The sequence below is a fragment of the Anguilla anguilla genome, chromosome 17 (assembly GCF_013347855.1).
Source record: "Anguilla anguilla isolate fAngAng1 chromosome 17, fAngAng1.pri, whole genome shotgun sequence".
NCBI classification, from domain to species: domain Eukaryota; kingdom Metazoa; phylum Chordata; class Actinopteri; order Anguilliformes; family Anguillidae; genus Anguilla; species Anguilla anguilla.
The window spans coordinates 1,368,669-1,395,591 of NC_049217.1; the positions used below are offsets into that span (position 1 = coordinate 1,368,669).

Consider the following 26,923-nt stretch of genomic DNA (forward strand, 5'->3'; position numbering starts at 1 on the left):
CAAATATTTTGGCATAAGCCATCCTGAGTGTGTCCAGGGGGGAAAATAGGGTAAATTCAGGTATTGCAATATATTACAAATTATATTTACAATGCATTTCACTATATCCCATTTCCATAAGGAAATGTTTTTGTCATGGTTTTATCTGAAATGTATTAACATTCTTTACAATTAGTGGCCACTTATAATGGGAGGCAGCGTAGTATAATGGCTACGGAGTTGGCCTTGTAACATAAAGGTCACTGGTTCAATTCCTTGGTAGGACGCTGCCGTTATACCCTTTGCTCCAGTATATATCCAGCTGTGTATTTGGATACAATGTAAGTTGCTCTGGATAAGAGCGTCTGCTGAATGCCTGTAATGTAAATGTAATGTAATAACACCCACAGCTATGCCAATCTATTACGTAGATTGTAGGTGCGGTGCTATTGATTGTTGACACCATACACCAGAACTATGTCATTCAAAAACCATACAATCAGCATTTAATGTGTCTGACTAGTTGTAACTCTACACTGCTCTGAGAAGCTCTGCTATCACAGTAAAATGCTTGGTGTAAAATCAACTCATACAGAGTACATCATGGTCCCAGATCGACTGATATGTAATCTGTTAGAATTGAATTAACACTGGACATTTTACTGTGTATTTAGATGTTTCCTACACACTTTGGGAACATGTTCATTGTATGTTTTATGGTTGAAGAAATGTACACATTATTCGGAATGTGTTTGTGTTGTGTGTTGAGGATTTTGGGCAGGGGGTGGCCAGCTCGTCCCGCTGTGACCTCAGAGAGAGGCTTCTGCAGGCCGGGTGTGCAAGTCAGTTTTTGGAGTTCCCCACGAGCAGCCTGAGTGTGGAGCAGGACCTGCCTCTCAGTGGCAAAGCCACCGGGGCAGTGGAGGATGTGGTACAGATCCAGCCCCAGAAACTACACATCGCCCTGAGACCTGGTACGGAGATATCCTTCTGTCCCTCTCTCTCTCTGTCTCTCTCTGTCCCTCTCTCTCTCTGTCTCTCTGTCCCTCTCTCTCTGTTTCTCTCTCTTTGTATCTCTGTCCCTCTCAAATTCAAATTCAAAGTGCTTTATTGGCATGACAAAATTAGCATTTGTATTGCCAAAGCATGGCAAGGAACATGTGAAACAAAGAATTATAACAGGATAATATGATTGTCTATATAGTGCACATATAGTGCAGCATATACATACATACATACATACATATATATACGCACATATACACATACACATACACATATACATGCACATACATACATACACACATACACATACATATATATACAGATATACACATAGATATACATAAACAGTTATTAATTTTTATAGCACTAACATGCTAATAACATAATAATAACAGCCAACATGTGTTGATTCTAAGCTTTTTGAGCCACCTTTGTCACTGCCTGTGAAACCCTCTCTCCCTCAGAATGCAGGTCACTTGTACCCATGTGTATGATGATGTTATCAGGTTCGCCTATTTGAGAACAACAGAGGAGTTTGAGTGCTGTGTAAGTAGTGGGACACCAGAATTTTCCTACCCTGTGTGTGGGGAACATCTCTCTGTGCTGCAGGAACTTGCCATTAGAGTTGACGAGTATGGCAGTTTTAGGGTGCTGTTGTGGTGGTGGTGGCTGGTTCTCAGCAGCAGGCCGTGGGCTGGGCCGGGTAGGGGCTGAGTGTGGCTCTGGGCTGGGCCGTAGCTCTGCCTGGCTGCTCTCAGGCTGTGATGCTGAGGGAGGGCTGGGGTCCTGAGGGGTGCTGAGCTCTGGGCTGGCCCCTGGCTCTGCCTGGCTGCTCTCAGTCTGTGATGAACAGTCTGTGGTCTGCAGTGAGTCTGAGGGATGAGCTGCTCTCACACTGAGCATCTGATGGTTCTGTGTGCCTCTCTGCTCCAGTGCCTCTTTTACTTCACTCAGTTCTGCTCTTAGGTCCTCATTTTCCTTACGGAGATCAGTTATGTTTTCTCCTAGTTGGCCAATTTCTGTCCAGGTTTCCTCTTTAAATTGTGTAAATTCAGTTGTGAGTCTCTGAATACTGTTAGTCTCTGAGAGTTTGTTCTCTCTCATTTCTATTAATTCTACCTCTAGGAGGGATAGGCAGTCCTGGATGCGTTGTACAGACACAGGTGTTCTGGGTGTGGCAGGGCTGTGGGCTGTCAGTGTGCTGGAGGAGGTTGGCTGAGCAGTGCTGGGCACTGTGTTTGTAGGGGAGGCTGACACTGTTACACTGGGAGCTGATGTAACTTTATAGGGCACAGAGGATTTTAATTTACTGTCAGTTCCTTGGATCATGACAGTGTTGTTGTTGTAGATATTAATGTTAAATTTGGGGGTGGTGTCTAGGTATAACTGCCTCATTGTTTTATTTCTGCCCATTTTCAGGTTTCTATCTTCTGCACGGAGAGCAGAATGCCAGGCTTCTGGGTACTCTGTGTAGAACAGCAGGTCTGATTTGACCTCTTTCTCATTTAGCACAGTAAGATCTGGTCTCAGTGCTCTCAGATTGTATGTAGCTAGCTAATCGGAATAAAACAACACAGCATCACACCTGCCTCTGAAGCACTCTGCCTGGCTGTGAGGATGGAGAAATCCTTATATGGTCCTCAGAGAAAATTGGCCTTTTTTCAGGCTTTCCCCATTGACTTAACATTGGGTGGGTGGGGTTTCAAGTTCTTTTTGCAACCAGGCGTTTCAGTTCACGCAGTAGCCACTGGGGTAAAAGGCTTCACTCATAGAGGCGAGTTGTTGCCCCTTGGTGAGTGTACACTACACAGCCACTGGTCCAAGGCTGTGTGTGTGAGTACCCAGCCACGCGTCCAAGGCAGTGTGTGTGAGTACCCAGCCACGCGTCCAAGGCAGTGTGTGTGAGTACCCAGCCACGCGTCCAAGGCAGTGTGTGTGAGTACCCAGCCACGCGTCCAAGGCAGTGTGTGTGAGTACCCAGCCACGCGTCCAAGGCAGTGTGTGTGAGTACCCAGCCACGCGTCCAAGGCAGTGTGTGTGAGTACCCAGCCACGGGTCCAAGGCAGTGTGTGTGAGTACCCAGCCACGAATCCAAGGCAGTGTGTGTGAGTACCCAGCCACGGGTCCAAGGCAGTGTGTGTGAGTACCCAGCCACGCGTCCAAGGCAGTGTGTGTGAGTACCCAGCCACGGGTCCAAGGCAGTGTGTGTGAGTACCCAGCCACGCGTCCAAGGCAGTGTGTGTGAGTACCCAGCCAAGGCAGTGTGTGTGAGTACCCAGTCACGCGTCCAAGGCAGTGTGTGTGAGTACACAGCCACGCGTCCAAGGCAGTGTGTGTGAGTACACAGCCACGCGTCCAAGGCAGTGTGTGTGAGTACCCAGCCAAGGCAGTGTGTGTGAGTACCCAGCCAAGGCAGTGTGTGTGAGTACCCAGCCATGCGTCCAAGGCAGTGTGTGTGAGTACCCAGCCACGCGTCCAAGGCAGTGTGTGTGAGTACCCAGCCACGCGTCCAAGGCAGTGTGTGTGAGTGTACACTACTCAGCCACGCGTCCAAGGCAGTGTGTGTGAGTGTACACTACTCAGCCACGCGTCCAAGGCAGTGTGTGTGAGTACCCAGCCACGCGTCCAAGGCAGTGTGTGTGAGTACCCAGCCACGCGTCCAAGGCAGTGTGTGTGAGTACCCAGCCACGCGTCCAAGGCAGTGTGTGTGAGTACCCAGCCACGCGTCCAAGGCAGTGTGTGTGAGTACACAGCCACGCGTCCAAGGCAGTGTGTGTGAGTACCCAGCCACGCGTCCAAGGCAGTGTGTGTGAGTACCCAGCCACGCGTCCAAGGCAGTGTGTGTGAGTACCCAGCCACGCGTCCAAGGCAGTGTGTGTGAGTACCCAGCCACGCGTCCAAGGCAGTGTGTGTGAGTACCCAGCCACGCGTCCAAGGCAGTGTGTGTGAGTACCCAGCCACCCGTCCAAGGCAGTGTGTGTGAGTACCCAGCCACGCGTCCAAGGCAGTGTGTGTGAGTACCCAGCCACGCGTCCAAGGCAGTGTGTGTGAGTACCCAGCCACGGGTCCAAGGCAGTGTGTGTGAGTACCCAGCCAAGGCAGTGTGTGTGAGTACCCAGCCAAGGCAGTGTGTGTGAGTACCCAGCCACGCGTCCAAGGCAGTGTGTGTGAGTACCCAGCCACGGGTCCAAGGCAGTGTGTGTGAGTACCCAGCCACGCGTCCAAGGCAGTGTGTGTGAAAGAGCACACTGGAGACGCGTGAAGCCTTGCCCGTGCTCTGACTGGCCACGCCCGCTGTGAACCACCTGTGTCGTCCTCAGATGACTCCAAGCGCTTCACGGTGAAGGTGCGTCAGGTGGAGCAATACCCTGTGGATCTGTACTACCTGATGGACCTGTCCTACTCCATGAATGATGACCTGATCCGCCTGCGCACCCTGGGGGACTCCCTGGCCCAAACCATGGGCCGGACCACCAGCGACCTGCGCATGGGCTTCGGGGCCTTCGTGGACAAGCCCCTCTCCCCTTATATGTACATGTCCTCTGCGGAGGAGCTGGCCAACCCCTGCCATGGGTGAGTACATGCAGTCAAGGGAACAGTTTGGGCTCTACTGTTCACTGTCATGGGCTCTATTGTGCACTGTCATGGGCTCTATTGTGAACTGTCATGGGCTCTATTGTTCACTGTCATGGGCTCTATTGTGCACTGTCATGGGCTCTATTGTGAACTGTCATTTCAACTGTCACATTATATAGCTGTGCATGCCATGAAACGTAAAAGTTCCATAATTCACATGGTGCAGTATTTTAAATGATTACAGAAAGAGATTAAAAACCTGATCAAATTAAAGACTGAGGTGAATAGGCTCCTAATTGGTGAAGGTGTGACACATGGTCGCTAAAACAAACTATTTGGTAGATAATTTAGAATTCAAAGACAGCGCAATGTTAAAATAACGTATGCGTGGCTCTATATAATTAGCTTTATCTTTGAAATCGTCAGCACGTGAGCTAGCCTCTTTCTCTCTGGGATGGCAGGATGGGCCGTACCTGTCTGCCTCAGTTTGGGTATAAGCACGTTCTGACCTTGACGGAGGAGGTGAGCCAGTTCACTGCGGAGGTGAAGAATCAGGAGGTGTCCCGAAACAGGGATTCTCCCGAAGGAGGCTTCGATGCTATCATCCAGGCGATAGTGTGCCAGGTGACCCACGTGCGCATACACACACACACTCACACACACGCACACATTTACGCACATACATACACACATACAGACTTACACACACACACTCACACACACACACACATTTACACACATACATACACACATACAGACTAACACACACACACTCACACACACATTTACACACATACATACACACATACAGACTTACACACACACACACACACTCACAGACACACACACACACACACACATACATACACACATACAGACTTACACACACACACACACACGCACACACACACACACACGCACACATTTACACACATACATACACACATACAGACTTACACACACACACTCACACACACACACGTACACACTCACAGACACGTACACATTTACGCACATACATACACACATACAGACTTACACACACACACTCACACACACACACGTACACACTCACAGACACGCACACATTTACGCACATACATACACACATACAGACTTATACATACACACATACAGACTTACACACACACACTCACACACACGCACACATTTACGCACATACATACACACATACAGACTTACACACACACACTCACACACACACACGTACACACTCACAGACACGCACACATTTACGCACATACATACAGACATACAGACTTACACACACACACTCACACACACACACGTACACACTCACAGACAACCACACATTTACGCACATACATACACACATACAGACTTACACACACACACTCACAGACACGCACACATTTACGCACGTACATACACACATACAGACTTACACACACACACACACACACACACACACACACACACTCACAGACACACACACACGCACACATACATACACACATACAGACTTATACACACAGACAAACACACACACTTATGCACACACACACACACACACACATGCCTCGCTGAATGCTAATCAACTGAATCACCAATGTTGGAAAAGAAGCAGAACAGACACATCCATGGTTGACTCTACCAGTGAAACCACTGCAGTACTGTAATGTCAGAACGTAGTATACCAGCAGAACCACTGCAGTACAGTAATGTCAGAATGTAGTATACCAGCAGAACCACTGCAGTACTGTAATGTCAGAACATAGTATACCAGCAGAACCACTGCAGTACAGTAATGTCAGAACGTAGTATACCAGCGGAACTGCTGCAGTACAGTAATGACAGAACGTAGTATACCAGCGGAACCACTGCAGTACAGTAATGTCAGAACGTAGTATACCAGCGGAACCACTGCAGTGCAGTAATGTCAGAACGTAGTATACCAGCAGAACCACTGCAGTACTGTAATGTCAGAACATAGTATACCAGCAGAACCACTGCAGTACAGTAATGTCAGAACGTAGTATACCAGCGGAACCACTGCAGTACAGTAATGACAGAACGTAGTATACCAGCGGAACCACTGCAGTACAGTAATGTCAGAACGTAGTATGGCAGAGGAACCACTGCAGTACAGTAATGTCAGAACGTAGTATGGCAGAGGAGGTGCAGATGTCGGATGCTGGTCCATTGATGGATACTTTCTATATTCTGTTGGAGAGGCAGCTGATGATGTAGAAGATGATCTGGTGATCTAGTGAGGAGTAAGTGAGGAGATTTTCTGCTGGGATATGGGGCTGCGTTGTGTTGTGGTAATGGTGATATGTTTTTAAAACACCTCAGAGAGAGGAGTGGTGAAAATGAACTAACATGAACTTGGGGGCATCATTGGAGATGGAGTCAAATTAGCTGATGGCACTAACAATGTGTTTAGCTGCTTTATTGACATAATGACTTTTAAATAGCAAATTTGCAGTGGGGGGGGGGGGGGTATTTTTAATAGAAATTCCAAAGATTTTTAAAGTATTCTGGAAGAAAGCCAAGGAACGTATTTGCTCCTGACCAATGCAAATGTTAATGCAAATTACCAAATTCATGAAATATATTTTTCTTAGTGAATTGATCTAGCAAACATAATTGCAGCAGGCACAACATATCAAGATTATAGATATCAATCCCCTGCTATAGAAGAATCTGTGCTAGTGATGCTTTTTATCACCAGGGCAGCTGAACTCAATCTCAATAGGGATGTATGATTTTGTTTAAACCTCCATCAGTGGAGGGGTCAATAAAATATAACAACAAATGAGTGTGAAGCTCTCCTGTAAATGCAAACTTAAACATTTGTCTGTTAACAGTTTGAGTTTACTTCCAATCTATTTGAACAGCACCTGTCAGATATAAATAGGTTTCCAGCGAAAGTTTGATTGCTGTGATTATATTATAATTACCTGTTGTGTGGTAACAGTGTGTGCGTGCTCTTTGTCTCCATATAAGGAAAAGATTGGCTGGCGACCGGGTGCGTCCCACCTGCTGGTGTTCACCACCGACGCGAAGACACACATCGCCCTGGATGGCCGCATAGCGGGCCTCGTTCAGCCTAACGATGGAGAGTGCCACTTAGACAGCGGTGGCAACTACGACAAGTCTTCTACACTGGTACGGTGCGTGCGTGCGTGCGTGTGTGAGTATGTGTATGTTTTAGACCAAATACTCCATTGGAATTACCGTTATAAGTCAGTAAAATTTTGAAGGATTCTCTTTTTCCACCAGAATTGAGAACAAGTCTGCTGTGTTGCCATAGAAATATGTATTTAGTAAGTAATGCGTTACTCAGTTTTACACCATAATACCATTTTTCAAAACCTCTTTTCCTGCAGGATTACCCCTCATTAGCCTTGATTACAGAAAAGCTGTCAAAGAACAACATAAACCTGATCTTTGCAGTGACGAGCCCTGTAATGGAGCTCTACCAGGTGAGAACCCCCCTCTCCTTCATTTCCGTAATCGTGCTGAGGAGCAGTCAGCTATGTGGGCCGTCTCTAGGCCTGACCAAACTTGCTACGTGGGCTATCTTCTTGACTGCAGATGTTTTTGAAGTCAACAGCCACTGTTTTTCAGGACATGACATAGCCCAGTGATAGATGAGTAAGGGAGGAACATCAGAGAGTTTTCTGAGAATTTTCTGAGAATGGAGGGGTGGGGAGTGCTCTGTGAAGGAGAGGGGAGGAATTGCTGCATGCCCGTGCAGCACAGGACCAATCGTCTCTCTCCTCTCCAACGCTGCTCTCAGAACTACAGTCAGCTGGTCCCCGGGACCGCCGTGGGGCTGCTATCCTCTGATTCCAGAAACGTGATCCAGCTCATCGAGACAGCGTACGCGGTGAGCAACTCAGCAGCCAGTCGTCCAATTGCTTTTGGTCCCCCAAAACAGGAGGACTGTATATAAACAAGACCAGGTCAAAACCTAGTATATGGCTGGACCTAACACACTTCATCCGGCCGACCAATGGTGTAACTTCATCACTCAGTCACTCAGTCACAGATATTCGCATTTGTAGGGCTGTTGCGGTCCAGCCAAAAAGGCTGTAATTCCTACATGGATTATGAGATATGGACGTAAATGCCTTTAAATCAAAGCTGTGCTGTAACCACAAATTCAATAAATGTTTTCATCTTTTTATTTCAAATCCAATGTGCTGGAGGACAAAGCCACTCTCCGGTGCTTTTGTGTGTGACTGTGTACCCTGCCCGGGAAACTGACTGTGTCCTTCGACAGAAAATCCGCTCCCATGTGGAGCTGGAGCTCCAGGGGGTGCCGGAGGAGCTCTCCCTGTCCTTCAATGCCACCTGTCTCAACGGAGAACTCATAACCGGCCTGAAGTCCTGCTCTGGCCTGAAGATCGGAGACACCGTCAGTACCCTTCCACCCTGCTGCCCTCATTCCTCTTTTCCCCTCCTGCTTCTCTCCCTCCTCTCCTCCTTCTTCCCTCTTTCCTTATTGTGGCCGTTTTGCATCAGTGCAGATAGAGTTACGTCCCCCCGTCAGCTGCGTAGGCTTTAGTTGCCCAAAAATGGTGCTCGAGTCTGTTGTCAGGAACCCCGGCCCAGTTCCAGCCCCAGCTCCGCCTCACTGTGGGGCACCTCAGAACCCAGCGGTTCTTCTCACACACGTTACATCCTTCACACGTTTTTTGTCTGGAATTTGCGTGACGTGTTGGGTCCTGTTCTCTCTCTCAGTAACGCAGACCGCAGTCAGTTCTGTGTAAGCGGATATTACACAGAGTTCCTCCTCTTCTGTGCCGTAAGCGTCTTCCACAACCCCCTGCTGCTGGACTAGCTGCCAGAGTGGCCCCTTCACATGATTAGTGTGCATGTAAACGTACCCATTGCATTACAAGTATTGCTTAGTCTTGTCTTTCACTATATGTGTTTAATCTATTGTAAAGCGAAGTGACACAACAAAGAGCTCTCCTGTGCTAATAAACAGTTTTTAATAAAAAATATCAGATAGACCCTTGAGCTCTCAAAATGCTAACAGACGCCTCCTTCACAATGCCCTCCTGCAGGTGTCTTTCAGCGTGGAGGTGTACATGCGGGACTGTCCCGCGGAGAAGCGCAGGACCTTCACGCTGAAGCCACTGGGTTTTCGGGACACGCTCGAGATCACCGTGGACTTCCAGTGCGAGTGCGGCTGCCAGGCCGACGCCCAGCCCGACAGCCCCGTCTGTAACCAGGGCAACGGCACCTACGAGTGCGGCGCGTGCCAGTGCGACGCGGGGTGGCTGGGCCCGCGCTGCGAGTGTGCCGAGGGGGAGTACAGCCTCTCCGAGCAGGACAACTGCAGCCCCCCCAGCTCGGGCCCCCCCGAGGCCCAGCCCATCTGCAACGGGAGGGGCGACTGCATCTGCGGACAGTGCATCTGCCACGCCAGCAGTTTCGGCAAAGTCTGGGGCCGCTACTGTGAGTGTGACAACTTCAACTGCCTGCGCTACAAAGGAGAGCTGTGCTCAGGTCAGTGCTGGGAGGGGGTGGGGGCAGGGGGCGGGGGGCGTGGGGCGAGCGGTCCCAAGGGGAGGGGCTGAGGGGGGGCAGTCCCAAGGGCAGGGGAGGGGCTGAAGGGGGGGGGGGCAAAATTGCATTCCTCCATGTGTCAATTGAGTGGTGGAAGGATTTTTGAAATGCATATTTAGGAAAAATTCTGAACAGTCATCAACATTCCTATCAGAGTCATTTCAGATTTAATAGTGCAAGCACCAGACAGAGAGACTGGGTGGCATGGCTGACTCTCAAACGTATACACCCCACCTCTATGTGCTACCCAGGGTGCAATTCACTGCTGTATTGCTTTCTATACTGTAATCCCATCTCTGTCTGCAACTCTCGGTTTTACCTCCTGTCTGAATAAATGGGGAAGAAATAGCACCCTCCCCCCCCCCCCCCCCCCCCCCCCCCCCCCCCCCCCCCCCCCCCCCCCCGGTTACTCGGTGAGATAAGAGAGCACAGAGCGGGGGAGTGGTTGCCAGGGGCGATGCTTTGCGTGTTCCTCATGTCTGTGCAGGCTTGCAGCGTGCTCGCTCACCACACCGTCGCTCGCTGTGAGTGCACCAGCACCACGAGCCCTGGAGAGAGAGAGCGCTAACGCTGCGCTCGCTTTGGGCTGTGCGTCCCATCGCTAGCTTTGGGCTGTGTGTCGCAGAGCTAGCTTTGGGCTGTGCGTCCCATCGCTAGCTTTGGGCTGTGTGTCGCTGCACTAGCTTTGGGCTGTGCGTCGCATCGCTAGCTTTGGGCTGTGAGTCGCAGCGCTAGCTTTGGGCTGTGAGTCGCAGCGCTAGCTTTGGGCTGTGCGTCCCATCGCTAGCTTTGGGCTGTGCGTCCCATCGCTAGCATTGGGCTGTGCGTCGCATCGCTAGCTTTGGGCTGTGCGTCGCAGAGCTAGCTTTGGGCTGTGCGTCCCATCGCTAGCTTTGGGCTGTGCGTCGCATCGCTAGCTTTGGGCTGTGCGTGGCAGAGCTAGCTTTGGGCTGTGCGTGGCAGAGCTAGCTTTGGGCTGTGCGTCGCATCGCTAGCTTTGGGCTGGGCGTCGCATCGCTAGCTTTGGGCTGTGCGTCGCATCGCTAGCTTTGGGCTGTGCGTCGCTGCACTAGCTTTGGGCTGTGTGTCGCAGAGCTAGCTTTGGGCTGTGCGTCTCAGAGCTAGCTTTGGGCTGTGCGTCTCAGAGCTAGCTTTGGGCTGTGTGTCGCAGAGCTAGCTTTGGGCTGTGCGTCGCTGCACTAGCTTTGGGCTGTGTGTCGCAGAGCTAGCTTTGGGCTGTGCGTCTCAGAGCTAGCTTTGGGCTGTGCGTCGCATCGCTAGCTTTGGGCTGTGCGTCGCTGCACTAGCTTTGGGCTGTGTGTCGCAGAGCTAGCTTTGGGCTGTGCGTCTCAGAGCTAGCTTTGGGCTGTGTGTCGCAGAGCTAGCTTTGGGCTGTGCGTCCCATCGCTAACTTTGGGCTGTGCGTCTCAGAGCTAGCTTTGGGCTGTGTGTCGCAGAGCTAGCTTTGGGCTGTGCGTCCCATCGCTAGCTTTGGGCTGTGAGTCGCAGCGCTAGCTTTGGGCTGTGCGTCGCAGAGCTAGCTTTGGGCTGTGAGTCGCATTGCTAGCTTTGGGCTGTGCGTCGCATCGCTAGCTTTGGGCTGTGTGTCGCTGCACTAGCTTTGGGCTGTGCGTCGCAGAGCTAGCTTTGGGCTGTGAGTCGCAACGCTAGCTTTGGGCTGTGCGTCGCAGAGCTAGCTTTGGGCTGGGCGTCGCAGAGCTAGCTTTGGGCTGTGCGTCCCATCGCTAGCTTTGGGCTGTGTGTCGCATCGCTAGCTTTGGGCTGTGTGTCGCAGAGCTAGCTTTGGGCTGTGCGTCGCATCGCTAGCTTTGGGCTGTGCGTCACACGTCCGCTGAGTGACGCCTCGGTGCCGAGGGCCTGCTCGAGCGACGGTCGGTCATGTGACCACAGCGCGTTCCCCCCGGTTACGCTCTTTCTGCTGCGTGTCATCACTCGGGTGTATGTGCAGGTGTGGACACCCATAGCTCCAGGGCACATGAGCAGTTCAGGAGCCAGAAGGTTCACATTCCTCTGAAGAAGGGTGTTTCTGTTCTCCCTCCCTCCCTCCCTCTCTCCCTCTCTCCCTCCCTCCTTCTCTCCCTCACTCCCTCCCTCCCTCTCTCCCTCTCTCCCTCTCTCCCTCTTTCATCATTTATCCTTCGTGCTAAGAGCCAGAAACTGAAAGTGTGTTTACAACTGTGAAGTTCTTCTGTTTGTAGTTTTAAAAGACTGTGGAAATTGTTCTCTGAAAAACGTTAACTAAGGGCTGTTTGAGTGGACATTTTATATATCGTCCTTGCATAGGCCATCTGCCTGTACGTGAGTGTGCTTGTATATGCAACCAAATCCCATGCATATCCCTGGGTTGACTTCTTAATCGCTAATGGCAGGATTGCAGATGAATTTTCCCATGCGTTTCCACAGCCAGGCCAGCCAGGGGCTTCTCTGGCAGAACTCACTGCCTTTATCAGCTGGGGCTGCCACCCCATTATGGACAGAGCCGGTCACACACTTACAAATCCGCTAAATGCACAGAAAGAAAACTAATAATGCCAAGCCCAGGTTCTTGCACTGTTGCATCAGTAATTCTCAAATACATCTCAATGAGGCTGGTGCCTGGAACATAATTTCTGCCCATGAATCTGTATTTCAAGATCAATTCAGTGTCTGAAAAGGAATGAAGTGGTCGGGCTCAGACACGTAAGATTCCATCTGCTCTAAAATATACTGATCATGTCCTCCATACAACACAAGTGCCATACCCAAGAAAGGACGGTACAGCAGGTTTGGTTACCAAGTTTTGGTTCAGAAATTGCCAGTGAGAAAATTTTGCAAAATGCTTTTCGGGATTAAGTAAGTAAGTAAGTAAATAAATAAATACATTTTCATGTATTTATTTATACATGAAATGGAAGTGGAATGGAAGTTTTTTGCTCGCTGCTTTTGTGAAAAAAGGCAGCCCAAAATTTGAGGAAGCTCATCCATGTCTAGTGCAAACCTAATGCCAAAGATTTTGGCTGCAGGTCCATATACCTTTCCACCATCATGTTTCAGTGCCAATGTCCCTAAATGCACCCATACAACTCGTTGTGGATGTTAGTGTCTTCTGTTGTTACTGGAAAGGAATGATACAAACAAACAATAGTTGAGTCAAACACCAGGGATTGTGTAGTAATAGACAGAGCCTGGAAAAGTAGTCAGATCTACAAGCTATACGTGTAGAAAAGTTTTGATGAAGCCGACGAACACAAACTACTGACAAACTAGTCGGCTTCGTTAATTGCAAAATTTACAAAGACTTTCTCAAAAAATGACAGTTGAAAAACTGGAACATCTTCCTTGCTAAGAACTGCCGAACAGTTGAGCCAATATCCTCTCAAAAATGAAAGTTTTTTTAAAAAAAGCTTCTGGGTTTTGAGTACATGGACTAACCTGTAGGCTGCTGTGGCAGAGATGTTTTGTGCTACAGCTGATCGGAACAGTCTTTTCAGCACCACAAACTAAATCACAAAATGCCCTCGGTTTCGTGGTTTATTAATGCTTCCCAATTGATCAGACGATTATCATGAAATGTCCCATCATAAAAGTGGTATCGTGTGCAACTGATATTGTTATGCTGTTAAGTCTACTGTAAGGCCCAGAAGCTGAAACCTTTACACACACATATTGTAACATTGCCCACCAGCATGGTTTCTTTCTTTCTTCCTTTGCGTTGGGCTTGGACGGGCTTGCGTGCGGACCGGGTATCGGTCCGAGGTTAAAATGGGCCCAGTTGAGTTGGGACGCCATCGAATATTAGGCGCATTCCTTAGGCTTCACCCCTATATTGACAACAGGCTACCTGTGGTCACCTCGCCCTTCATCAGGATCTTTACTGTGATTGGACCAATGAGAACCAATTAAATTAGAAGGGTCAAACTGTGGGTGGGACTGAAGCAGAGGCAGAGTGCCTGTGGAAAAGCCCAAGCTCTGGCATGCAGTAAGGCACCCAACGTTAGCAAGCCGGTGGAACTGTTTCCAGAGCCGGCTGTCTTTCAGAGAAAGACCTCAGGTGCCGTAGAGACGCACCGGCAGTGACTTGAGCTGACATTGGGATTTGGAAAGGCAATGTAATGTTTAAATGGTGCGAATGAGGCCCCCCCCCCCCCCCCCCCCCGTTTCTTTTGAGAGCTCTGTAGAAACCACTTAGCTCAGAGTGGAGTATTACACTTCATTCAGACATTTAGCCTACACATTTACCCAGAGCCACTTACGCTGATTACAGCATTTACATACAATTGTTTTTTTCGAACTGGAATGGCCATACACTGAAACAATTGAGGTAAACTATGTTTAAGAGCGCAACACCAGTGTCCCACATGGGATTCAAACCTGTAGCCTCTCAATTACAAACTGTTGTAGTTTTGTCTTACCCCAACCACTGTGTGTTATTCAGGACAATAATTCTAGCTGTGGCTTTTTAGTGATCACCAAATGTAACTCACTTCAAAAACTGCATTTTTGAAGAATAACTTGAATATATGTGTTTAATTGTTCATCAAATTTCTGGACACATGATAAAAAAAGGAAAGCCAACAAAGTCATTAAAATGGCTGAGCTCTGACTCAAAGCCTGTATTCACTCTAGAAGGTAAAGTGGACTGTTCCGTGTTATTTTAACCCAGCCTTGAAATGCCGTCTCTATCTAGATTAGAACATAGTGTCCTTTTCCCTCATCCTGTCTTGCATTCTCACATCATTCGCTACAGTTTATCTCCCGACTGCAGGACAATGCCGTCCTGTATCGTCGCATGCTGATGTCATTTGGTTAAATACTAACAGTGTGCTAAATACAAGCCCTTACTCTTTCAGACACACAGGCAGTACACAGATAATCAGCACAAATATAAAGTCTCATATCCAAAAACACTCTTTCAGACACACATTTCTCTTGTTTAAGAATGAGAATTTTTTGACAGAATATGTCTTGGATGACAAAAACATGTTGCAATGAAAATATTTTCAAAAATATTTGTTTTATTTTGTGTCCCTTGTAGTGTAGGTTTCAGCATACTAAAATATATGTTTTTTGATATTAAGACCAGAGACTGATGTCCTGTAAAGTGGACAAAAATGTTAGGTCCCTTTTGCTTTAACAGACATGTTTTAATCATGGTCAGGGCATTCATTTACCTGAGGAATTTAGCCTCCAAAATCTTAATCAAAAGTATCAGATTGACCAAAAAGATCAAACCTTTCAAGGCCCTGAAGTTCTTTTGGCTGTGAATGTTTAATGTTAGACCAGCTGTGACAGAACAAATTGTATCAAAAAACCCAAAATCACAATTTAGCATCTTACCTGCAGAATAATCAGTATGAGCTGAATTTTGTGTCAGAATTAAAATTCTGATCTATATTTGTAATTGGTCTGACCATTTGAAGTGATGATATGATTTGTGGATGAAGGTGTGCTTTTATTTGGAGAATATTGCATAATTGTCATGTGTTGTGTTGTTTCTGTAAAAATCATAATCACAATTTGTAAGACTGAAGTGCTATCAGTTTGGAATCTTGCTTCAGTTTCAGTAATTTTGCAGTAATTTTTCTGAATCCATTCTCTGCATTGCGGAAAGGGGAGGAGTTATACCGTTGTGACATCATTGTGGGGGAAGGGACTGGGGGCAGTTTATTTGCCGTGGGCTGAAGTATTATGCGACGCATTAGAAATGCGATAAATAATTAAGGCGACAATCAACATATATAATGGGGACTGGTGGCTGGAGTTGTGCCACATCCAGATAGGTAATATTAAGTGAAAACTTTATGGTTATGAATGCAGTTCCCTTTTAAGTGTGTGTTGCCGCCCCCTCCCCCCACCAGGTCACGGGACGTGTGACTGCAGGACCTGCCAGTGCGACGCGGGCTGGAGGGGGGAGAACTGCAACTGCTCCACGCGCACCGACACCTGCATGTCCGGCATGGGCCTGCTGTGCAGCGGGCGGGGCCACTGCGTGTGCGGGGTCTGCGAGTGCACCCAGCCGGGGGCCTACGGCGGCACCTGCGAGAGATGCCCCACCTGCCCGGACGCCTGCGCCATCAAGATGTGCGTCAGACACTCACAGGCCATGTCACCTGACCCTAACCCGGCCTTTTACCAGCTACACACCAGCTAAACACAAACTATACATCATTATAGGCCCCTTTCACCAGCTAAACACAAACTATACATCATTATAGGCCCCTTTCACCAGCTACACACAAACTATACATCATTATAGGCCCCTTTCACCAGCTACACACAAACTATGCATCATTATAGGCCCCTTTCACCAGCTACACACCAGCTACACACAAACTATACATCATTATAGGCCCCTTTCACAGCTACACACCAACTGCACACAAACTATACATCATTATAGGCCCCTTTCACCAGCTACAAACAAACTATACATCATTATAGGCCCCTTTCACCAGCAACACACAAACTATGCATCATTATAGTCCCCTTTCACCAGCTACACACCAGTTACATACAAACTATACATCATTATAGGGCCCTTTCACAGCTACACACCAACTACACACAAACTATTCATCATTATAGGCCCCTTTCACCAGCTACACACCAGCTACACACAAACTATACATCATTATAGGCCCCTTTCACCAGCTACACACCAGCTACACACAAACTCTACATCATTATATGCCCTTTCACCAGCTACACACAAACTCTACATCATTATATGCCCTTTCACCAGCTACACACAAACTATACATCATGATATGCCCTTTCACCAGCTACACACAAACTATACATCATTATATGCCCTTTCACCAGCTGCACACGCACTCCACATCATTATAGGTCCTTTCACCAGCTACACATAAGTTATGCATTATAATGGTTTATTAACTTAATACTGATGATCATTGTATTAATATTATTATAATGATTGATATAAATGAGTATAGTTAAAGATGATGGTGGTGGTGATGTTGGTAATAGTAATGGTGATGATGATGGTCATGATGATAGTTATGATGTTGGTGGTGATGGTGAGGATGATGACTATGCTTGTGATGATGACGTTGGTTGTGATGATGATGATGATGATGATGATGCTGGTCGTGATGATGATGATGCTGGTCATGATGATGATGGTTCTGACAGCAGGCTTGTGTGCTGATTGCAGGGAATGTGTGGAGTGTAGACACTTTAAGCGAGGAAAGCTCTTTGATGAGAAGAGCTGTTCCAGGATCTGCAGGGATGACATCCAGCCGGTGGACAATCTGAGTGAGAAACCTATTCATATCACCTACAGTATTAGGACTGACCCAGGAACAGAGCTGCACAGAACTGCTTACACACTGACAACAGTACAGTGTAATGAAACAAACACCGAGCCTGGCTGGGCATTGCTGTGCTGACTGGGTGGGGCTGGTCAGGGCTGGGCGGGGCTGGGTGGGGCTTGGTGGGCTGTGCTGGACTGGCGGATCTGAGTGGGGCTGTGCTGGGTGGAGCGGGGCTGGTCAGGGCTGGGCGGGGCTGGTTAGGGCTGGGCGGGGCTGTGCTTGGCTGGGTGGGGCTGTGCTTGGCTGGGCAGGGCTGTGCTAAGATGGGCGGGGCTGGGTGGGACTGTGCTGGGCTGGGTGGGGTTCGGTAGGAGGGTGGGGGGATGTAAGGATCAGCCACAGGTAGGACTCTGATATTGTAACTGGAAGCTGTAATTTTATACTGTAAAAGGCTAAAATTGATAAAATGAGAAAGTGTGAATCATAAAAGTGTAAAAACCCCACTGTAAGTAATACTGGGCAAAGTCATCTCTGAGTTAGCCAATGGCAACTGATGGTTGATTTCTTCAGGTCTGCCATTACAAGAAGGGGGCAGATAGATATTAGGAGGATTTATCCTTTTCGGCAGCAGGCTGTGAGAAGGATTCTATTCTAAGGGTACCACCCATGAATCAAACCTGTGACATTTTGGTTACAAGCCCAGTTTCTTACACACTATGCTACCCTGCCGCCTAAACTAGCAATTTGGAAAAATTGGAGAAATATGTTATGGGGATTGGAGGCTCCACACATGAAGGTTAATGACACACCCAGTCTCAGTGAAACATGGGTGGTGGGGAGAGTTTTGTGTGAATTGGATGATGCTGGGCAGATTTTTAAAATTTTAATTTAGGTTTTACCTGACAATGATAAGAGTAACTACAACGGTTTATAATGGTTTAATATTCTTGTCTCTCGTAAACATGGCTCTCTTTCCCTCCCTCCTTCTCTCTCTCTCTTTCCCTCCCTCCCACTCTCTCTCTCTCTCTTTCCTTCCCCCCCTTCTCTCTCCCTCCCCTCTCTCTGTCTTTCCCCACATCCCCCTCCCTCTCTCTCTCCATCTCTCTCTCCCCCTCCCTCCTCTCTCTTTCTCCCTCTCTCCCAGGCTTCCATGATAAGAATGCACGTAACTGTACCTACGAGAACGAGGATGACTGCATACAGCACTTCCAGTACTATGAGGATGGCAGTGGCAAGTCCATCCTCTTCGTGGTCAAGGAGCCAGGTGAGCCCATAGCTGCTCCGTGTTTCTGGGACCTTGTGCGTGTTCTCCAGTCACTTTCACATGTAAGGTCAAGAGTACGGCTGTGTGTGTCCATCCATCCATTCATTATCTATACCTGCTTATCCTGGGCAGGGTCCATCCACTATCTATACCCGCTTATCCTGGGCAAGGTCCATTCATTATCTATACCCGCTTATCCTGGGCATGATCCATTCTTTATCTATACCTGTTTATCCTGGGCAGGGTCCAGCCATTATCTATACCTGCTTATCCTGGCCAGGGTCCATCCATTATCTATACGTGCTTATCCTGGGCAGGGTCCATCCATTATCTATACCCGCTTATCCTGGGCAGGGTGTATGCATTATCTATACCCCGCTTATCCTGGGCAGGGTCCATTCATTATCTATACCTGCTTATCCTGGGCAGGGTCCATCCATTATCTATACCAGGGTTGTGGGGGTGCTGGAGCCCATCCCAGCATGCACTGAGCGAGAGGTAGAGAAGAACAGGTGTGTGTGCACACCCAAATGTGTGTCGGTGTCCATCTACAAGCTCAGAAGGCTCTGAAGTCAAAGTTCTGATGTTTTATGGTGTGTGAGAGATTCCTCCCCTCCTCTACTGAACCCTCTATCATAAGCCTGGGGTGCCCCCGGGCGATGCCCGATCACCCGTATGGCAGTGAGAGTACTGATGGTACTCAGCTGAAGCCCGTTAGGAAGGTTCCGGAACCCGTGACTCTCTGTCAGAGCTCCACACAGCCTGTTCTGACACCCCCACCCTGGTGCCCCTCACACATCTCTCAGAACCAGTCAAAAGCATGGAGCTCCTCTCACTGGCTGGCTTCTCCCACTACAGACACCTCTTGGTGTCCCTCTGTGAGCTTTCACAGGCTCACAGGTGGAGAACCTGACAAAGAGCCATACCTGTAATTTGCACATTTCCCCGAGCTGTGACAGGTCATTCCTTCACTAGTTTTTCTTCAGCATACCGGAAAGTTCTCTGTGATTACGAAAGCAAGCACTTTAAATAAGGCCTGGATTAGTCTCTTTCTGAAAGGCTCATCAGGAGTGTGGGTTGCGGTCAGTGGCATGGATGTATACGTTTTGAAGTTGCGTACGTTCAGTTGTTTTTCCTCTTGAAAATGTATGATCTTCCGTAATATTTTACTCAACTTACTTTAACACCGTACAGTCTGGTCTGGCTTTGTTGTCTTTGTCTGAACTCTTTCATTTTCAACAAATGGCTTAGTTTTAGTAACCAGGTGTGCATACTGCATAAAATTAAGTTGGCTCTTTTTACAGTGTTTTGGGCTGGAAACTAGCTGTAACAGCACACCGCAGTGAAGCACAAAACTGCCTACTGATCGTAGATAAGATCGCTGTGAGCTTGCTTTTCATACAGGATTTCAGCTGCCTGCTCCCATATTATTGAAAATTCTGTAGCGGTGGCTAGCTATAAGTGCATACCGCGGTATGAGTGCTGTGTGCGCTCTGTTGATAGTAGCGTGCAGCAGCTAGCTAATTGTTATCGTGAGTGTGTGTTCAGGATGCCACAGTTTTCAGTGTTCATGTCAAACCCAACTTCAGCAGTTTTAGGCTCTTGTCATTGAATGGGAAGGGTAACTATGAAACACAAATAGCCTACTCACACCACTTTATCGCCGAGGTTCAGAAAATGTAAGGCTGTGTTTGGTTAATTTAATTAGCCTATGCAAATTAAAGTTCAAAAGCTAGGGTTAGACATGGTGAAATATCAGAGATGGGACCACTGACTCTTTACCTATAGGTCTACCCTTTCTATTGCAATCCTCCTAAAATAACTTCTACATAACAGTGGCTATATCAAAGGGGCAATTGAGGTAACAGTAGTCGGAGTGCTGTTTTTGCATTTTTTACCATGAACAATAGAACTACTGTAAGAAATTGTGGTGATGCTTAACATTGAATTATGCCCACTACTGGCTATGCAACTCTACCTCCAGGCACCAACTCACCGGTCCTATTTCTCTATTTTTGCTGTGTAAATAAAATATAATAATAATAATAATATAAATAAATAAATAAATAAAAATAATCAGATATTCCTGGAGGGCTTGTGTGTATGTAAGTTTTTTTTTCCATGAATTTCGACTCATTTACCTAATCAGCTCTTTAAACCAACTCATAAATCGCTCATAAATTTGACCTCAGTAAAATGTTTCACATAGGGACAAAAACAGTTGCAATTCATGGGCCTTTCATATAAACTCAGGAAATTGTCAGAGCAGGTGTGTGAGTGTGTTATTTAAGTAATTATGAGCAGATATAAAATCCACAACCAGATATGGCTCTCCTGCCCACCCCTGATCTGACTGATTAAAAGTCCCGGGATATAAATGTGGAACATTTAATCTTCCTGCCATGCTTAACTGGTTTTGATGGAAGTCGGAAATTCATAATTAAAAGTGTCTAATGAAGAACAATCAACAGCTCGTTAGGTTGAGCAGTTGCTGGTGTGCAGCTGCAGTAGCTGGTAGCAGAAAGGACAGTAGGGGGCTGTGAGTCAGAGCTTTGTGTGTACGTGTCACCCTAACAACCACACAGAGCTTTGTGTGTACGTGTCACCTGTTTCCTTCAGAGTGCCCTGAAGGGCCGAACACCCGTGAGTCAGAGCTTTGTGTGTACGAGTCACCCTAACAATCACACAGACCTTCGTGTGTACGCGTCACCCTAACAATCACACAGAGCTTTGTGTGTACGCGTCACCCTAACAACCACACAGAGCTTTGTGTGTACGCGTCACCCTAACAACCACACAGAGCTTCGTGTGTACGCGTCACCCTAACAATCACACAGATCTTCGTGTGTACGCGTCACCCTAACAATCACACAGATCTTCGTGTGTACGCGTCACCCTAACAATCACACAGACCTTTGTGTGTACGCGTCACCCTAACAATCACACAGATCTTCGTGTGTACGCGTCACCCTAACAATCACACAGAGCTTCGTGTGTACGCGTCACCCTAACAATCACACAGACCTTCGTGTGTACGCGTCACCCTAACAATCACACAGACCTTCGTGTGTACGTGTCACCCTAACAACCACACAGAGCTTCGTGTGTACGTGTCACCCTAACAACCACACAGAGCTTTGTGTGTACGTGTCACCCTAACAATCACACAGATCTTTGTGTGTACGTGTCACCCTAACAACCACACAGAGCTTTGTGTGTACGTGTCACCCTAACAACCACACAGAGCTTTGTGTGTACGTGTCACCCTAACAACCACACAGAGCTTTGTGTGTACGTATCACCCTAACAACCACACAGAGCTTTGTGTGTACGTGTCGCCCGTTTCCCTTAGAGTGCCCTGAAGGGCCGAACACGCTGGTGGTGCTGCTGTCTGTCATCGGGGCCATCCTCTTCCTGGGCCTGATTGGCCTGCTCATCTGGAAGCTTCTGATCACCATCCACGACCGGCGAGAGGTCGCCAAGTTTGAGGAGGAGAAAGCCCGAGCCAAGTGGGACACGGTGAGACGCCTGAACACGCACACATCAAACACGCTAACCCTAACAACCACACGCTCCCACATCAAACATGCTAACCCTAACAACCACACACTCACACACACACATGCATATCAAACACGCTAACCCTAACAACCACACGCTCCCACATCAAACATGCTAACCATTACATTACATTACAGGCATTTAGCAGACGCTCTTATCCAGAGCGACTTACACAGAATTTTTACATTGTATCCATTTATACAGCTGGATATATACTGAAGCAATTTCGGTTAAGTACCTTGCTCAAGGGTACAACGGCAGTGTCCTACCCGAGAATCGAACCTGCGACCTTTCGGTTACAAGCCCAGTTCCTTACCCACTGTGCTACACTCTGTCCGTGCTAACCCTAACAACCACACACTCACACACACACATGCATATCAAACACGCTAACCCTAACAACCACACACTCACACACACACATGCATATCAAACACGCTAACCCTAACAACCACACACTCACACACACACATGCATATCAAACACGCTAACCCTAACAACCACACACTCACACACACACATGCATATCAAACACGCTAACCCTAACAACCACACACTCACACACACACATGCATATCAAACACGCTAACCCTAACAACCACACACTCACACACACACATGCATATCAAACACGCTAACCCTAACAACCACACACTCACACACACACATGCATGTCAAACATGCTAACCCTAACAACCACACATTCACACACACACATGCATATCAAACACGCTAACCCTAACAACCACACACTCACACACACACATGCATATCAAACACGCTAACCCTAACAACCACACACTCACACACACACATGCATGTCAAACATGCTAACCCTAACAACCACACATTCACACACACACATGCATATCAAACACGCTAACCCTAACAACCACACACTCACACACACACATGCATATCAAACACGCTAACCCTAACAACCACACACTCACACACACACATGCATGTCAAACATGCTAACCCTAACAACCACACATTCACACACACACATGCATATCAAACACGCTAACCCTAACAACCACACACTCACACACACACATGCATATCAAACACGCTAACCCTAACAACCACACATTCACACACACACATGCATATCAAACACGCTAACCCTAACAACCACACATTCACACACACACATGCATATCAAACACGCTAACCCTAACAACCACACATTCACACACACACATGCATATCAAACATGCTAACCCTAACAACCACACACTCACACACACACATGCATATCAAACACGCTAACCCTAACAACCACACACTCACACACACACACATGCATATCAAACATGCTAACCCTAACAACCACACGTTCTCACATCAAACACGCTAACCCTAACAACCACACACTCACACACACACATGCATATCAAACACGCTAACCCTAACAACCACACACTCACACACACACATGCATATCAAACACGCTAACCCTAACAACCACACACTCACACACACACATGCATGTCAAACATGCTAACCCTAACAACCACACACTCACACACACACACATGCATATCAAACATGCTAACCCTAACAACCACACGTTCTCACATCAAACACGCTAACCCTAACAACCACGCGCTCTCACATCAAACATGCTAACCCTAACAACCACACACTCACATACACACATGCATATCAAACATGCTAACCCTAACAACCACACACTCGCACACACACATGCATATCAAACATGCTAACCCTAACAACCACACGCTCACACACACACATGCATATCAAACACGCAGACCCTAACAACCACACACTCACATCAAACACACTAACCCTAACAACCACACGCTCCCACATCAAACATGCTAACCCTAACAACCATACACTCACATCAAACATGCTAACCCTAACAACCACACACTCACATCAAACACGCTAACCCTAACAACCACACGCTCCCACATCAAACATGCTAACCCTAACAACCACACACTCCCACACAAGCACACCTCATCCAACAGCTAGAGATCATGTTGAGCTGCTAATTAGTAGTATCAGGTGTACCAAATTAGAGTTGGAGTGAAAAACTACAGGATGGTAAATCTCTAGCTGTTGAATGAGGTGTGCTTTGTCAGAGTTGGAGTGAAAACCTACAGGATGGTAGATCTCTAGCTGTTGAATAAGGTGTGCTTTGTTAGGGTTGGAGTGAAAACCTACAGGACGGTAAACCTCTAGGGACAGGGTTGTGCAGCCCTGTCGTAGTATCTGTCTTTAAAGGCCTAAGACTCAGCAGCCCTGGGCCTGGCCCACACTTAGACTGGATACCTGCAGGGTTATGAGGAAAAACCAGGTTACTGCTGTGAGTGGGGAAACAGAGCAGTACTCTTCCCATTGCGGTGCATAGAGGCTTGTAAGTGGGGAAACAGAGCAGTACTCTGCCCATTGCGGTGCATAGAGGCCTGTGAGTGGGGAAACAGAGCAGTACTCTTCCCAGCGCTGTGCATAGAGGCTTGTGAGTGGGGAAACAGAGCAGTACTCTGCCCATTATGGTGCATAGAGGTCTGTGAGTGGGGAAACAGAGCAGTACTCTGCCCATCGCGGTGCATAGAGGCCTGTGAGTGGGGAAACAGAGCAGTACTCTTCCCAGCGCTGTGCATAGAGGCCTGTGAGTGGGGAAACAGAGCAGTACTCTGCCCATTGCGGTGCATAGAGGCCTGTGAGTGGGGAAACAGAGCAGTACTCTTCCCATTGCGGTGCATAGACGCCTGTGAGTGGGGAAACAGCAGTACTCTTCCCATCACGGTGCATAGAGGCCTGTGAGTTGGGAAACAGAGCAGTACTCTGCCTATTATGATGCGTAGAGACCTGTGAGTGGAGAAACAGAGCAGTACTCTTCCCATTGCGGTGCGCTACTATACCCCCATGGCAGCATAAGACACCGTGCTGTAGGATGTGACCTATCGAGGAAGAGGAGATAAAGTAAGGGTTCAGACGCAGCCTAGCAACAATCCCATGGCATGTTACAGAGAAGTCTTGCGGTGGTCGCTATGGTGATATTTGCTATTTGCTTAAGCATGTTAATCATTTCTTAACCAAATTTTCACGGTCTGGAAACTTTAATATTTCCCACAGCTGTCTGGCTGAAATTTTTCTTTTACCCCATGCTTCTCCATTTGTTGTGTAAATCAGAAATTGCTTCTCTTGTGGAAATCCCTCCGTCAAGTAGCAGTTGAATTAATCTAAACTAATTGATGTGGTTTGATGTTAGGCTGCCGCTACTTGTTCGCAGCTGAGCGGACTGGGTCAACTGTAGTGTGTTTAGCTGGAGTTTAAACCTCAGGATTAATAAACCCCACAGAGGTGCTGTACAACTGGAACAGCTGGCAGAATCTGAAATGAAGGATTATCCGTTCCAGTTGTAATGCAGTTTTGTGATCTAAGGGTTTAAGCCTGAGGTTTGAACTCCAGTTGCAATTGACAGACAGTGTTCACACTGGATGTTCACAGTCTCAGATGCTCTTTTTTGCCCTTGTTTAATGTTTCTACAGGGCCACAACCCGTTGTACAAAGGAGCAACCTCCACCTTCACCAACGTGGCGTACCGGGGAAATAAGAGCCCAACTGAGCCCCCGCCCAGCTAGTCAGGACCCGTCCCACTCTGGGCCTGTAAAAGGGCTTGTAAACACCTGGGGACAGCCTGTGCCAGATTTGGACTGTTCCATTTTCATTTTGCTGGGAATATTGGCATTTTTTATGTGCTGATAACAAGAAAAGATACATTTTGTAAATATGTGTGCAATTTTTTAAATGTCTTATTAAACACAGATTCAAATTTGAAAAAATTGTCAACAAGTAAAATACACTCAACAAGTATTTTAGTCTTATATTTAGACCTAAAATCTAATTTATGGTACTTCTTTGCTATAAAAAAAATTGACTCATTTCAAGATTTGTCAATGGGGTAAGAAATTATCATTTGTCAAACAAACAGTAACATAAAACAAGCTCATATTTTCTACTTGAGAGAGTAGTATTGTTATAAAACTAAAACACTGGTTAAGACAGAATTGTCGTGTGTGCTTGTCCATGCCCTTCAGACAGAGCAGCGCAGGTGGGCGGGTTTACATGATCATGCTTTCTATCCTGGAGCACCAGCTGTTTTCTGTGACCTTAATATTGGTTGTTAAGCATTATAATGGAGTGTAATATTGTATATAGTGCAGTGGGGTCAGACTCCAGTCCAGGGATTTTGCAGTGTCTTCTATTGCTGTTTCAACATTATTTAAGTTGTTTGTGAGCTGAAGAGTCCATGCACCTTTTTTCCAAGGCCTCGTTTAACTGCTGATTGAAAAGAAACCACAAAAAGTGTGGCACTGCAGGACTGGAGTTAAACCTGCATACACTGCGGCCCTCTAGGACTGTGATTAAACCTGCATGCATTGTGGCCCTCTAGGACTGGAGTTAAACCTGCAGGCACTGTGGCCCTCTAGGACTGTGATTAAACCAGCATATACTGTGGTCCTCTATGGATTAAATTTGGTGCCTGTAATATAAGTAACAGAGTTTACTATGCAGTATAGGCATTTTAGTATTTTGTAAAAAGGATTACCAGAGTGCACTATCAAATGTTTTTCAGGTAGATTTCATTTGGCAAAACAAGGCATAGGTGAAAATTAGCAGTGAATTCTGCACTGATATCAGGAAATAT

The 26,923-nt window shown here is 47.4% G+C and overlaps 1 protein-coding gene across 2 annotated transcripts in view; it reads left to right on the plus strand.

Annotated features, from left to right (window-relative positions):
- LOC118216113 (integrin beta-3-like) overlaps positions 1-26,205 on the plus strand; it is a 33,068-nt gene extending 6,863 nt beyond the window's left edge. The window contains exons 3-15 of one of the 2 annotated variants that reach the window (XM_035397136.1): positions 749-953; positions 4,305-4,557; positions 5,022-5,184; positions 7,552-7,713; positions 7,935-8,030; positions 8,348-8,437; positions 8,834-8,968; positions 9,624-10,068; positions 15,987-16,209; positions 17,306-17,406; positions 18,550-18,669; positions 22,022-22,188; positions 25,764-26,205. In XM_035397136.1, the coding sequence (XP_035253027.1) occupies positions 749-953; positions 4,305-4,557; positions 5,022-5,184; positions 7,552-7,713; positions 7,935-8,030; positions 8,348-8,437; positions 8,834-8,968; positions 9,624-10,068; positions 15,987-16,209; positions 17,306-17,406; positions 18,550-18,669; positions 22,022-22,188; positions 25,764-25,856 (2,253 nt within the window). In that variant the 3' untranslated portion in view covers positions 25,857-26,205. The other variant, XM_035397137.1, reaches the window with a different exon arrangement.
- Positions 26,206-26,923: the final 718 nt, after the last annotated feature.